Raw genomic sequence first — 14,017 nt, 5'->3', positions numbered from 1 at the left:
CAACTTGTTTCTACATTAGCACCTTTTAAATGACTCTAATGTTCCGATAAGAAATAATAAAAAAAGGCATTTATGTGTGTGATCAAACAGTGAAACTTTACCTAGCTCCGTGCATTTAACAGTGAAACTACACGGAAGTAGTAATGATAATACACTGCAAAGTTTTGAAAGAAGAGCAACCAACAGATAGGACTTTTATAAACTATTTTTTTTTCTGCTCTTATAAACTATTTTTTTTTCTGCTCTTACTGTGAAAGGCTGCATCAGAGGATGCAGGAAAGGTCACTGACAGGACACCTCACATTAAGGAGGCGCAGCTGCAGTAAAGAGAACAATGTGCACGAGCACCAGGTGACTGGTGTGAATCGCGTGCGGCCCTAACTCTTCCCACTGAAGCTCTTTTGCTGGTAGAATTTTCGTCTCTGACTGGCACGTGAGGTGAAGGCATGTTCTCAATTGGCGTCGGACAAGCTGTGAACCGGGTAAAAGGCGTCTTTAAATAATTATTGATGTATTGTCTTCTTCTAAATATCTGCAAATGAGATGCGCATAAAAAGTGTTCATTGCTGATTTATTATTATTATTTATTTGTTGCATTTGTATCCCACATTTTCCACCTCTTTGCAGGCTCAATGTGGCTTACAATACATCATGAATAGTGGAAATACATGAGAAAGTATACATTTAGTAATAACAGATGGATTTTGGGTAAGATGGTAATGATAAAACATGATAGTATTTTAACAAGCAAACATAGTAAGAAATATTTAACAAATATATAAGAAAATATACATTTGGTAATTTAGGGTATTAGGTACAGGGGTTTGATGATATGAGGCTACTTAAACCTGATGACCAGGTTAACCAACTTTTCAGGTCTCCCCCCCACAGTTAAAATAAAAGTAAGTTTGGTTTGGGCTGGTTAGTATCTGATTTCGATTTCTGTTACGGATTTTGACCCGAAATGTTTTAGCTTAAGGCAACAGAGCGAGATCCAGGATTCGAAAGCTATTGGGTTGGGCAGTGCCATAGCGAGGGCTAATGACACCCGGGGCAGGTCGCCGCTGCACCCCCCCCCCCCGAGTGCAGCACAGCGCGACCCCCCCTTTGCGGCGCACCCCCCTGGACTGCATTCTTACCTGTGGGAGGGCCGATCCGCCCCGAGTGCACATCACTCGGAGCTGCGTCGGCCCCACTGGTTCCCTGCTCTCTCTGCCCCGGAACAGGAAGTAACCTGTTCCGGGGCAGAGGGAGCAGGGAACCAGCGGGGCTGGCACCCCCCGAGCGCATGCACCTGGGCCAGACCGCCCCTCCCGCCCCCCCCTTCCTACGCCACTGGGGTTGGGTAGTTTGCCTTTTGTTTTGGATAATGCTACTACTACAGTGCAGGGTGACTGGAAAATGTGAGGGAGGGGAAAGATGCGGATATCCATTTTCTGTATCTATTTACAACTGAAAGCGAAGGGAATGATTTAATCTCCAACTGAAATAGGAACCTTGAGCTTTTAGGAACAAAACGGTAAAAGGCACACTACTACTACAAACTACTACAAATAATTTCTATAGTGCTACCAGTTGTACACAGCGCTTCACAATTGAACATGAAGAAAAGACAGTCCCTGCTCAAAAGAACTTACAATCTAAATCACTGTATTTAAAAACACTTGTCTCTGTAAAGCTGTTGTTGCAAAAGAATGTTTCTGGGTATCTTGCTTGGTTGCCAGTTAAAGAGAACTAATTTTTAGGTTTGAATAGACATTTTTGTCCCGTGTCAGTTTTCTGACAATGCTTGGTGATACTAGAGCTTTAATCGATAATGTTGAACTAGTCCTGGGTTTACTCAAAATTGCATGTAGGGACCTGTAGTTCTGATTTACTAGTTGTATTCTCAAAGAGGAGCTGGGTTGCCAGGTGGAAAAATTTTTTCCCACCCAAACGAGCCCAAATCCAGCCCAAAGCCCGCCCAAAGTCAAACCCCGCCCCTGACACCCCACCCCCGCGTCATCACCCCCACCCCTGCCGTCATCAACCCCGCCCCCCCCGTCATCGGCCCCACCCAGAACGTCATCGGCCCGCCCAGAACGTCACTAACCCCGCCCAAAACGTCACTAACCCCACCCCCCGCAGCCGAAAAAAACGCTTTAAAAACCGCCCAAAAGACCCAAAAGAAGCCCAAAAAACCACAACCCGCCGCGGGCAAAAATTACCTGCGGCGGGTCGTGGAAAACCGCCCAGTTCTTGCATGCAAGGTGGGTAAACCCAGGACTGTCTCAGCCCAATCTGCTAAATCTGGAGCGGGTCCAGGTAAACAGATCTCACAGATATTAGTACTACCTTAAAGTTTTTTTTTTGTTACTGGTCTAGAAAACTCCAATTTTATATAAAAAAACTAATTTAAATTATTATGTGCTTTGATGTTCTACTTCAAAAGACAATTTTGATTTGTATATATATCATTTTTTAATTAGATTTTAAAGGTACATCAAAACAAAACACAAAAGAAAATACACAACAAGATCACAAAGCTGAGTTCAAGTCACAAAGTTAGACCGTAGTTGAAAGAAAAAGGTCAAAAGATTTCCGTTTTTGAGAAACAGGCTTTGGACCAAGCATTGAAATTACTGCAGACTGTTCATACTTTTTGTATAGCAGAATCCAATTCCACCATACCACCACATTTACTTGAGAGTTGGCTTTCCAGTGCGAGATAATCCATTTCAATGCAACTGAGACCAGAAAGTCAAACAACAACTTATCATTTTCTGTAAAGAGAAATGAGATAGAAACAGATTTCCATATGACATACTTAGGCGAAAAAGATTCTTGAAATGCAAAAATCTCTTTCAATTTATCCCAGACATCTGACCAAAATAGTACAAGATGAGGACATTCCAATAATAGATGCACAAGAGTTCCAATACTGTTTTTACATGAGCAATACAAATCACACCCAGAGTACCCAGATAATTTACTTTTTCTAGGCGTCCAAAGGGCCCTGTGATACATAAAGAAAAGAGATTGTGTTATTGCAGCCGACCAAACACGAGACCATTGAGCATCGGACAATGAATCATTTAGATCCAATTCCTACACGTTGCGTGGAACTACATGATGCAACAATATTGGACCTCATAGCTTTGTAAAACAGCGAGGCTGGGTGTTGCATCCTGCACTGATTATCAACAAAGCCTGCGATAATCGTAGTGTTTGTTACACCATTTAGTTGCCATTTTTTAGAATTGATAATGCTACGTAACTGATACCAGTGCAATAACTGAGAATTAGGAAGTTGAAACTCAGTTTGCAACTGAGCAAAAGTTTTGAGAGTACCATCAGATATCAGTTGACTCAAGAACCAAATATCACATCGTTGCCAAACAGGACAGTTAAGGGTTTTCTTACCAATCATTAAATGTGTATTACCCCACAAGAGCAAATTACAGAGAAAAACACCTGATTTAGGAAGTGACTTTGTTAAGGCTGCAAAAGCCGCGATGATTGCAGATATAACTGCCCTATTGGTTGGAAGTAAACTTCTGCAGCTTTTAGACCCCAGTTCTGCCAATATCCTCAAGGGAAAACGAGAAGACAGGGACCTTTCCACTGCAAGCCAGGACGGGACACATAGCGAGCAATCATTGAGGAACCAAAAATACCCTTTGGCCAAAATAAAAGAGTAATGATACACTAAAAAGTCTGGAAAGTTTACTCCCCCTTTCTGTTTAGGTAATTTTAAAGTGTGAAGTGAGATTTGGGGTGGTTGGGGATTGGATTTCCATAAAAATTGAGAAAGTATCTTATCTATCTTGTGGAAAAAACTAACAGGGAATGAGGTAGGAAGCATACTCAAAACATAGTTAATTGTGGGGGCCAATGTTATTTTAATGGTTTCCAATCTACCCCACCAACTGAGAAACAGGGGAGACCATGTAGCAATTGCAGCCTTGTCTGTTGTCCGACATGCATGTTTCGCACAGAAGTGAGCTGTCTCAAGGACATTCCCCCCAAGCTCCCATTAGCGCCAGCTCTGCTGTTACTACTCGGGACCAACCCCCTTGCAAAAACCCCTTGGGCTTGATAAAATAAGGACAATAGAGCCCCTGGGTTTGATATAAAAAGATAAGTAAAATAATTGATAAAGTATAAATAATTTAATAGTAGTTATCGGGTGAACCAATGAAGAGGTGGGTGCTGGGTACATTGCTATATTCAAAACTTTAGCAATGAGCACCGCTGAGGTCACCAATACAGTGTGAAAATATCAGATTGAAGAAGATAAATGATTTTGTTGTTTGAATTCTGTCTATTGAAGAATTGTTGGATACCTATGAGCATACAACCTATGTGACATAGGGATGTATTATGCCTGTGTATAAGTTTTGCAGAGCGACACAGTAATATCTTAAATCATACAAATAAATGTGAAATATTCACATCTACCCCTGTGTCAGTAGTGATCTTTGTGATCATGTATGGAAAGGTGTTGATTATGACTCCACATCTTCCCCTATATGTTAAGTATGCCTAGCCCCCCCCCCCCCCCCCCCCCCCCCCCCCCCCGCTACCCTTGCTAAAAGTGAAGGATGTTTACATACCATTAATGAGAAACCAAAGGTAACCCAAGGCCTGGGTTCTTATGGTCTTCAGCCAGCCCTTTCCTGTGATCAATATTTGGCCGGATATTCTTTATATTTATATTTACACATCTGTTTTAAAGGCAAATAACTGCTTCTGTTTTTTTTTTTTTTTTTAACTCTGTGTTAGAGGAGAGACATCATTGCTTTATTGGTTGTAAAAGATGATGTGCTGCCCACTGCTGAGATTATACATCAGTCCTTTTCAGGCACTGCTGTGGTAACCATCATAATTGGTGATAGTGGCAGCGTAGGGGCGCTTCTGGAGGAGTACACATTCAACCTGGTGTTCCTACAGATGAGTTCATCACCAACTGCAACAGAATTGGAAGCTGTCAAAACCATCAGGTAAAGGAAAGTAAGCAGAAAGCAGAATTATTGGCTTATTAAGGTTGTTCACATTTGTGTTTTTGCCACCAGCCTTACACTGCAACAGATCAGAAAGTTGGCCCTTGAATTACATATCTTCAGTAGCACTGTACTATCTTAGCACTAGTCCATAGTATGAAAGAAAAATTAACTTGAACATATTGGGGTTAACTGTATAAACCAGCGGTTACCAAACTGTGCGCCACAGCACCCTGGTGCACCGCAGCAAATTCTCAGGGGTGAGTGAAAAATCCTGACCTCTTTCCCACCGCCACCCGAACTGCCTCTTTTCTGCTCACCCCCCCCCCCCCCCCCCCAATACCCATCCCTGCCACTTCTCTAGGTGAGCAGCAGCAGCGGTGGCAGCAAAACATGCTGCAACCACACAATGTGGGGCCGGACTCTTCATACACATGGCTGATGATCCTGCCTCGAGCATCACTTCCTGTTCAGGGGCCAAGCCGGCAGCGCATGTATGGAGAATCCAGTCCAGCATGGCTGTAGCTTGTTTTGCAGTTGCTGCTCATCTAGAGAAGAAGCAGCAGCAGTAGCAGCACTGGCAGGGAGTATGAAGTGGATCTGGAGACTACAGAGGAGCCCCCCACCGGGCTGCGCCAGGTGAAGGTGAGCAGTGGAAAAAAATGTGTGGCGGGGGGGGGGGGGGGCAGTACAGACCTGTGTAGCCGGGGGAGGTGGACACCTGTGTGACCGGGGGAGGGGAGGTGGAGACATATGTGGCTGGGGGGAGGGTGCCGCAAAAAATTACTCGGACACAAAGGGTGCCGTGAACCAAAAAGGTTTGGGAACCACTGGTATAAACATTGTTTCTGCATGGTAAACTGCACTGTTGTAGCCAGATGGCTGAATTTAGGGTGGGCTGAAAACTTTGTCTCCACCCCTAACACTAAAACTAGAAATACCTGAGCTGGCAGGGAGGCCTGAGCTAGGGTTACCATATTTGCGGAAACAAAAAAGAGGACAGAAAAAAATGGTTGCTCCCTTTGCTAAAGAAAAATTTAATTGTAGCCTTTGGTTAATGAACATATATCAAATAGTGACCGATTTACAGTACAGCAGTAGACATTCTGCTTTTCAAGAACTTCTGGATTTGATTTTGACTGAATCTGAGTCCTAGCATACTTATTAGAAAAGTGAATATCCCTCAGTAACTTTGTCTGGCTTCTGAGGTATCTTTGCATGACGTATGCTTAAAGTTGTGCTGCATGAACAAAATTCCTTTGACAGATTCAACCAGCAGGAAAACAGAGGAGATCAGCAATGGTCTTCTCTCTCTTTAGCACCCCCATGTGTCCAGATGGACTAATAGGCTAGAAATGGTTTCTCTCATGTGAGTAGATGTGTTGCTCATAGACACATAGAAGAAAAAGAGGATATTTTCGTAAACATTAAAAATCCTGGAGGTCATATCTGAAGATGTCCAAAACGAGGACATATGGTCGGCCGAGCCTGAGCCCCCACCAGCCAAAGACCTCCTCCTGGCCAGAACACTTGCAACCTGGGCAGCTGGCGACGGTGTACCTGAGCTGCTGCCATCACATGCCCCCTTCATGCTCTGGTTTCACAAAAAGTGAGCATGGGCAGGGGAGAATGGGGGCTGACAGTGGTGCCTTGGGGATTTTACCACTGACTGCCCAGATGGCAAGTGTTCTTGCCGGGAGGAGGTCTTCCGCTAGCGATCCCCGCCAGCCACACTAAGGGAGCACCAATTTTGGGTGGTCCCCTCCCACCCACAACTACATCACAGGTAAAATGTTTCACCTGCAGAAAAGGGCTTTCATAAAACCCCTACAGAGGTTGCTTGCATGTTAAATAGATGCAGAGAATGTTGGTGCCAGCTTTACGTGACCTGAGTCTAGGGGTGTTCGGAGGAGGAGTTTGGGCAGAATGGATGTGGAGTCACGATGCAGCACTTTACCAAGGGCTGTGTAAGCGGTACAACCACATAGGGCACAAATATGGATGGAGGCGCAAAAATTACTGCCAGCCCACTGATTCCTCTCATTGGTGGTGATGAAGTAGAGAGGGTGAGTTGCACGGGGTGAAATTATTATGCTTGGTATGGTCCTGTCATGATGAGTATGCATAGTTTACAAAATAGACATACATTACTCATGGGTAAATTTACACCAATTTCCTCAGCAGGTGTAAATATATGCAGGTGCGTTTTACCTGTGACTGTTGCAGGTTTTGTGAGTCAGTTTTATGAAGATAGATACAGGTACATGCCTGTTTCTCTTTATAAAATAGCCCAAACTATACGAACCCAAGTCCCTTCTGGCTTATAATGTTTGCTTTCTGATTTGATTTTTTTGTTGTTGTTACATTTGTACCCCACGCTTTCCCACTCATGGCAGGCTCAATGCGGTTTTTGACTCCCGAGAACTATATTGATATTGCACACTTGGTATCTGCATTTAAGGGGTGGATGGGAAGAGAGGGTTCCAGGGGAGTACAAAGGACTTTTGTGCTAATGTCTGCCATTGGTATGTTTGGGATTTAAAGGTGAAGAAGAGGACTGGGTTTGGAAATGGTGTGTGTGTGGGGGGGGGGGGGGGGTATTGTTTATGACTGGACATTTGATAGTTTATTGTTACATAGTGATATTGGTTTGTTTGTGTACCTTTGGTATATAACAACATTGTTCAACTAACTTTTTTTTAATGGAAATACGATAAAAAGATTTAAATATTAAAATAACCCCAAAATGAGCACCTACTGGATCTTCCAACTTTAGCAGGAGACAAAAATTGAAAGTAGCCAGAGCAAGGTGTGAGAATCACAACAGTTTATTCAAGGGGTGACCCATGAGGCAAGATATAATCTGAAACGTGGGTGCACGATCTTATTATGGATTCGTGTATTTAACAGTCATGATGCGTGTTTGATTTATTTGTACTGTTTAATACAATCAGGGTCCCTTTTACATTGGCATGGCAAGCCCACCCTTTGTATGCGTCAATTCAGCAATACCGTCGGGCCACTGTAGGAGCCTGGCAGTAGTGCCTGCCCCCACTGTGCGCCATTTTCTGACATGTCAGATGTATGTCGTTTTTTTGTGCCGGGGGCTTATACGGCGGTAATCGAGCAGCACCACACTTCACCCGGTTAGCACTGGAGTCCTTACTGCCTCCCCCAGGAAATGGCTGCACGGTAAGTGGTTCTTTTACTGGGTGGCTGTAAAAGGGGGGGCCTCGGTGACACCATAGCAAGGCACCTTTTACCGCCACCTCTAGAGCTTAATTTCAGGGCTGTGTGCATAGTTCTCAGTTTTGAATGGAATTCTACAAACTATGTTGTGAAAAGTGGGGACTGTCTTTTTTTGGATGCATCACAGTGTATGTCCGAATGCAAAGTCTGTTAGTTAACAGCACACCGTGCAGCAGCAGCAGATGGCACTTTTCCATGCTTTGCCTATACCTTCATTGTTACCATATCATTGTATCATTTTGATCCCATATCTTGCCACAGGCAAGGCTATAATATGCCTAGAGTAAAAAAACACTTGCATGTGGTTCTGCTTCCATGCCACCTCCTTTTACGAATCATTTTGTGTTGGGGGTCAGTGGGAGTATTTATGATATACTGCCAGAGTGCCCCTAGGCAGTGTACAATTTAAAAAAAATTAAGGAGGGGTGAAGAAAAGTAAGTACAATCATGATAGAAAAGGGGGGAAGATTTAGAGAAAAGAGAAGACAGTCCGAGATGGACAGTGAGAGGGAAATTATGGAAGGAAAAAGGGGGAAGGGGAACTTCTAGGGTAATGTACAAATAAATTTGCAATTATCCATAGGCTTGCTGGAATAACCAGGGTTGGAGAAGGCTCTTGATTTTTATCAAAGAAGGCTCATTGTGAATATGGTGTGGAAAAGAATGTCAAAGTCTTGGCCCTTGGTAACAGAAGGCAGTCTCACAAGAGGCATCATACTACAAGCTAGACAGAGAGGGCAGGATAAGAAGGCAGGCTTGTGAAAAGAGGAAAGTGTGAGCTAGGTATTAGGGTGTGAGTAAATTTGCAAGATAAGCTGGAGCCCTGTGCAAGTGGTCCTTGAAAACGAGCGTAAGAATTTTGAAGTATATCCAAGCACTGACTTGGAAGCCAGTGTTCACTCTAAAGGAGCAGAGTCGCATGATCTGAGTGTCATGCGGGTGAAAGCTTTGAGAACTGAGGAAGGAGCATGCTTGTTACTTTGAAAACCAGGTCACACAGGAAATCTTTGTACATTTGAAGATAATAGTTTTATTTTTTTGCCAGGTTCAACAAAACAAAAAATAGAAATTTGCTGTTTAGTTCTATTATTCCTGAGAATTTTCAAGGTATGTTGTATTCCTCCTTTGCACGTTGCCTTTTATTTTCCTCGTCTTAACATACAGAGCATTGTACAATAATTAATCCAATGTCATTTAGATTGTGTTTCAGGGCACAGGGCAGACATAATATTATGTGAACCGCTCACGTCAGAGAAACTGAAAATTGTGGTTGATTGCTGGAAAGCAACATTCTCTAGCCCTGGTGAGTGTTCGTTCAGCTTAATGATGAATTAAAATGAAAAATTATGAAATTAGGGTCAAAAGCAAAAACAGGAAAAAAAACCTCTGACTCACAATAATCAGTCCAAGTAAAGTAGAGGATGACACCAATGATGACCAGCCTTGGAGACAAATGTAAACAGGTATCCTTTATTAAAAGCACCAGCAAGAAAGACCTGACAAGGGCTGTGTTTCAATGGATGCAGCCACCTGCTTCAGGGGTCACAGATCAAGCTTTACAAAAAAAACTGATAAGTGCATCTGGTGCATAAAGGCAACAGTAGAAAATGAGCTAGTCTGCACTTTGGAACTCTGTGTGACTGAAGCATGGACGTAAAATCTCCATTCACAGTCATACAGCAAACAACCATGGGTGTCATTCTCTACTTTGCCTGGATAAATTATGAAATTAACCATATCAGATCGACTTGGGCTGTTTTAGATGTTCAGAATTCTATATGAAACTGGGGACAGTGAGTAGCTCAAGGTTAGGGAATTAAAATGTAGGACAGTACAAGCACTGCTAATAACTCCAGTTTGGAACTAGAATTATAGGTAATAGCACATTTTGAGGTAGTGGGATTTTTTTTTCTGGAATGGAAAGGAGATAACAGAGGCGTATTTTCAAAGCACTTAGACATACAAAGTTCCGTAGTAAGTATGGGACTTTGCAAGTCTAAGTGCTTTGAAAATGAGCCCCAAAGTAATTTAGTAGATGATGGCAGATAAAGAGCTGTATAATCCATCCAGTCTGCCCAACAAGATAGCATAAGGTAGTGGTTCCCAAACCTGTTTCTGGAGGCACCCCAGCAAGTCATGTTTTCAGGATGCCCACAATGAATATTCATGAGATACATTTACATATAGAGGAGGCAGTGCATGCAAATCTCTGCCATGAATATTCATTATGGGTATCCTAAAAACCTGACACACTGGGGTGCCTCCAAGACCAGATTTGGGAACCACTGGCATAAGGTATGATGTGGTACTATATCTGTGTACTTGATCTTGAATTGTCCTTGCCTTTTTCAGGGCACAGACCATAGAGGTCAGCCTGGCACTGGCCTTGTTATCCCACTACTGAAGCTGTCATCAAATCCCCACTCCAGGCCATCCAAATCTGTTCAACCAGGATCAGGGCACAGACCATAGAAGTCTGCCCAGCACTGGCTTTGCTTCCTAATTGCTACAGTTGCCATTTAGTCACCGCTAACTTTGTTTGGTTCCATTCTTTCCATACAGGATTCCTTTGTGTTTATCCCATGCATTTTAAAATTCCGTTATCATTTTAATCTCCACCACCTCCCGCAGGAGGGCATTCCAGGTATCTACCTACCACCCTCTCCATGAAAAAGTACTTCTGGATGTTATTCCTGAGTTGGCCTCCCTGCAATCTACATAAGTACATAAGTACATAAGTAGTGCCATACTGGGAAAGACCAAAGGTCCATCTAGCCCAGCATCCTGTCACCGACAGTGGCCAATCCAGGTCAAGGGCACCTGGCACGCTCCCCAAACGTAAAAACATTCCAGACAAGTTATACCTAAAAATGCGGAATTTTTCCAAGTCCATTTAATAGTGGTCTATGGACTTGTCCTTTAGGAATCTATCTAACCCCTTTTTAAACCCTCCAGTCTTCTAGTTCTACCACCTTCCCTCCTCTGGAAAATGTTTTTGTATATTAATACCTTTCAAATATTTGAATGTCTGTATCATATCACCCCTGGCTCTCCTTTCCTCCAGGGTGTACATCTTCCGGTCATCAAGTCTCTCCTCGTACATCTTTGGCGCAAACCCCATACCACTTTCATCGCTTGAACCGTTTCAAGTCTTTTTACGTCTTTAGCAAGATGCAGCCTCCAAAACTCAACACAATACTCTGTGGGGCCTCACCAACAACTTGTACAGGGTCATCAACATCTCCTCTTTTTCTGGTGGTTATACCCCTGTCTGTGCAGCCTAGCATCCTTCTGGCTGTGGCCACTGCCTTGTTGCATAGTTTTGTCACCCTGAGATCCTCAGACTCTAACCCTTTAGCAATGTCTCTCACAAATATATTAAACAGAATAGGCCCAGTACCAACCCCTGAGGCACTCCACTATTCGCCTTCCTTTCCTCAGAGCAAATTTCATTTACCACCACCTTCTGTCACCTGTTGGTCAACCAGTTTCCAATCTAGTTCAGCACTTTGGGTCCTAAGTTCAGCCCTCTTAGCTTATTCAAGTGTCTTCTGTGAGGAACTGTATCAAAGGCTTTGCTGAAATCCAAATAGATTACATCTAACACATGTTCTTTATCCAGTTTTTTGGTCACCCAGTCAAAGAAATCAATCGGATTTGTTTGACAGGATTTTCCTTTTGTAAAGCCATGTTACCTTAGATCCTGCAACCTATTGGATTTTAGAAAGTTAGCTATCTTTTCCTTCAGCAGCAACTTTGTGATTTTTCCTACCATCGACGTGAGGCTTACTGGCCTGCAGTTTCCCACTTCTTCCTTTTTCCTGCTTTTGTGAAGAGGGACCACATCAGCTCGTCTCCCATCTCTAAAGATCTATTAAATAATTCCTTAAGAGGTCCTGCCAGGATTTCTCTGACCTATCTCAGTATCCTGAGATGTATCCCATCTGGCCCCATAGCTTTGTCCACTTTCACAGCCAGATGCACTAAAACCCCCGCAAAAGCTCTTACCTTAGCTATCCTCTTTGCTTCAAACCGATTCTGAGGAAGCCAGGCATACATGAAGGAAATCGCATGCAAATGAGCTGCTTGGTTAGCTCATTTGAATGCGATTTCCTTCTTTGGGGGGGAAGCCAGTCAGTCAGCTGAGTATGCGCAGATCAGCCAATCGCTAAGCACAGCTGATCTGCACTTGTTCAGAGTGGCTTTCATACACGCACAGAAGCTGTGTATATGAAAGCCGTATAAAACTTCTTTTTTCCTTGAAAATTGTTCTTGAAAACTGCCGAGCAGCATACAGCATTGGGGAACTGTTGTACTGCAAACAGACGAGGCAGCAAATCACTCCTCCAGTTTATGAGAAGTTCCTCCTGCCAGCCAATCACAGCGAGTTTAGCTGACACCAGAGAAGCTGAACTCGCTGTGATTGGCTGCTGGAACACGAGGAGGCAGAACAAGCAGGAGAGCTCTGGAGTAGGGGATTTTTAGCTGAATTCGCTGTGATTGGCTGCTGGAACACAAGGAGGTGGAATGAACAGGAGAGCTCCGGAGTGGGAGATTTGTAGCATTTGTAGCTGAGCCATGCAAAACTTTTTTGTTTTTTAAACTGCTGTATTTGAGGGGCAGCAAACATTCTGGGCTCCAAACACTTCACTGCCTTCCCTGCTCCATCATTTCTCCTCTCTCCAGTGTCCTTCTCCTGCAGAGTGGCAAAGGTGGCCGTGGAATTGTCAGGACCGACAGCTCCAGACCTCACGTTAAAATTTCAGCGCTGAAGGTAGGGTTTGCTTCTGTGAGTTCCGGTCAGAAAATGGCTGTGCATTGCCTTGCTAGCACATTTGTATAGTAATTAGCTCATTATAATAACTTTGCATTCCGTTTTCGTTAGCTACTACCGTGATAGGAAAATAGCTTGGAGAGCCCTTTTGTGCATGCCACGTTGTACTCCTTTGCTCACAAAACCGGCTAGAACTAGTTTAAAAACCACGTTGCTGGCTCATTAGGTTTAGTGCATCTGGCCCTCAGATTTTTAAGTTGTTTATAAATATTTTCTTCTGTGAACAGTGCAATATCCACTACATTCCCAGATATACTCTCGGCAGCCGACCTTGGTCCTTCTGCAGGATTTTCTTCTGTGAACACTGACGAGAAGTATTTGTTGGCTTGAAATATAGTAGGCAGTAGTTTGCCCATTGAGGGTAATCTGTTAATCTTTTCTGTAATCCACTTGTTGTGTTCTTCTGTATTTCTGGAACTCAGCTCTTCCATGCCCTTATTTTTTTGCCACTTGTTTGGAGAACTATATAGGCTTCCTGTTTCTCTTGTTTATTTTTTCACATACAACACCACTCCTCCACCTCTTTGGCCCTCCCTATCCTTTCTAAAAAGATTATAGCCTGGTATGGTCGCATTCCATTCATGGGAATCATTGAACCATGTCTCTGTAATAGCAACAATATCCAAGTTTTCCTCAAACATCAGTGCTGGCAGATCATGAACCTTTCTACTTGGACTACTAGCATTTCTGCTCATTGTCAGGATGAAGACAGAGATATAGTAACTTAGAGGGCAGCACCCCTGCAAGTGAAATATATATATATATATATATATATATATATATATATTTGAAGGCTAGATGGAGATAAATTCAGCAGATAGGAGAGAGATTAAGAGAAGGAAGTACATGTAAAAAAGTAATTACAATTTGAAAATTCTTTGCTAGCCTTCTGGCAGGCAAAAATCCAAGTAATGATGTTCTGGTAAATCCTGAACCAGGATCTACAGATGCG

At 43.2% G+C, this 14,017-nt stretch overlaps 1 protein-coding gene across 1 annotated transcript in view; it reads left to right on the top strand.

The window, feature by feature from the left end:
* Positions 1 to 364: 364 nt before the first annotated feature.
* Positions 365 to 14,017, top strand: part of SOHLH2 (spermatogenesis and oogenesis specific basic helix-loop-helix 2) — a 76,685-nt gene continuing 63,032 nt past the window's right edge. The window contains exons 1-4 of the mRNA XM_030199394.1: positions 365 to 482; positions 4,765 to 4,982; positions 9,277 to 9,338; positions 9,430 to 9,534. Coding sequence (XP_030055254.1) covers positions 447 to 482; positions 4,765 to 4,982; positions 9,277 to 9,338; positions 9,430 to 9,534 — 421 coding nt within the window. The 5' untranslated portion in view covers positions 365 to 446. The remainder of the gene's footprint in view (positions 483 to 4,764; positions 4,983 to 9,276; positions 9,339 to 9,429; positions 9,535 to 14,017) is intronic.

The sequence above is a fragment of the Microcaecilia unicolor genome, chromosome 4, assembly GCF_901765095.1.
Source record: "Microcaecilia unicolor chromosome 4, aMicUni1.1, whole genome shotgun sequence".
NCBI lineage: Eukaryota > Metazoa > Chordata > Amphibia > Gymnophiona > Siphonopidae > Microcaecilia > Microcaecilia unicolor.
This window is presented reverse-complemented; position numbering and strand designations above follow the sequence as displayed.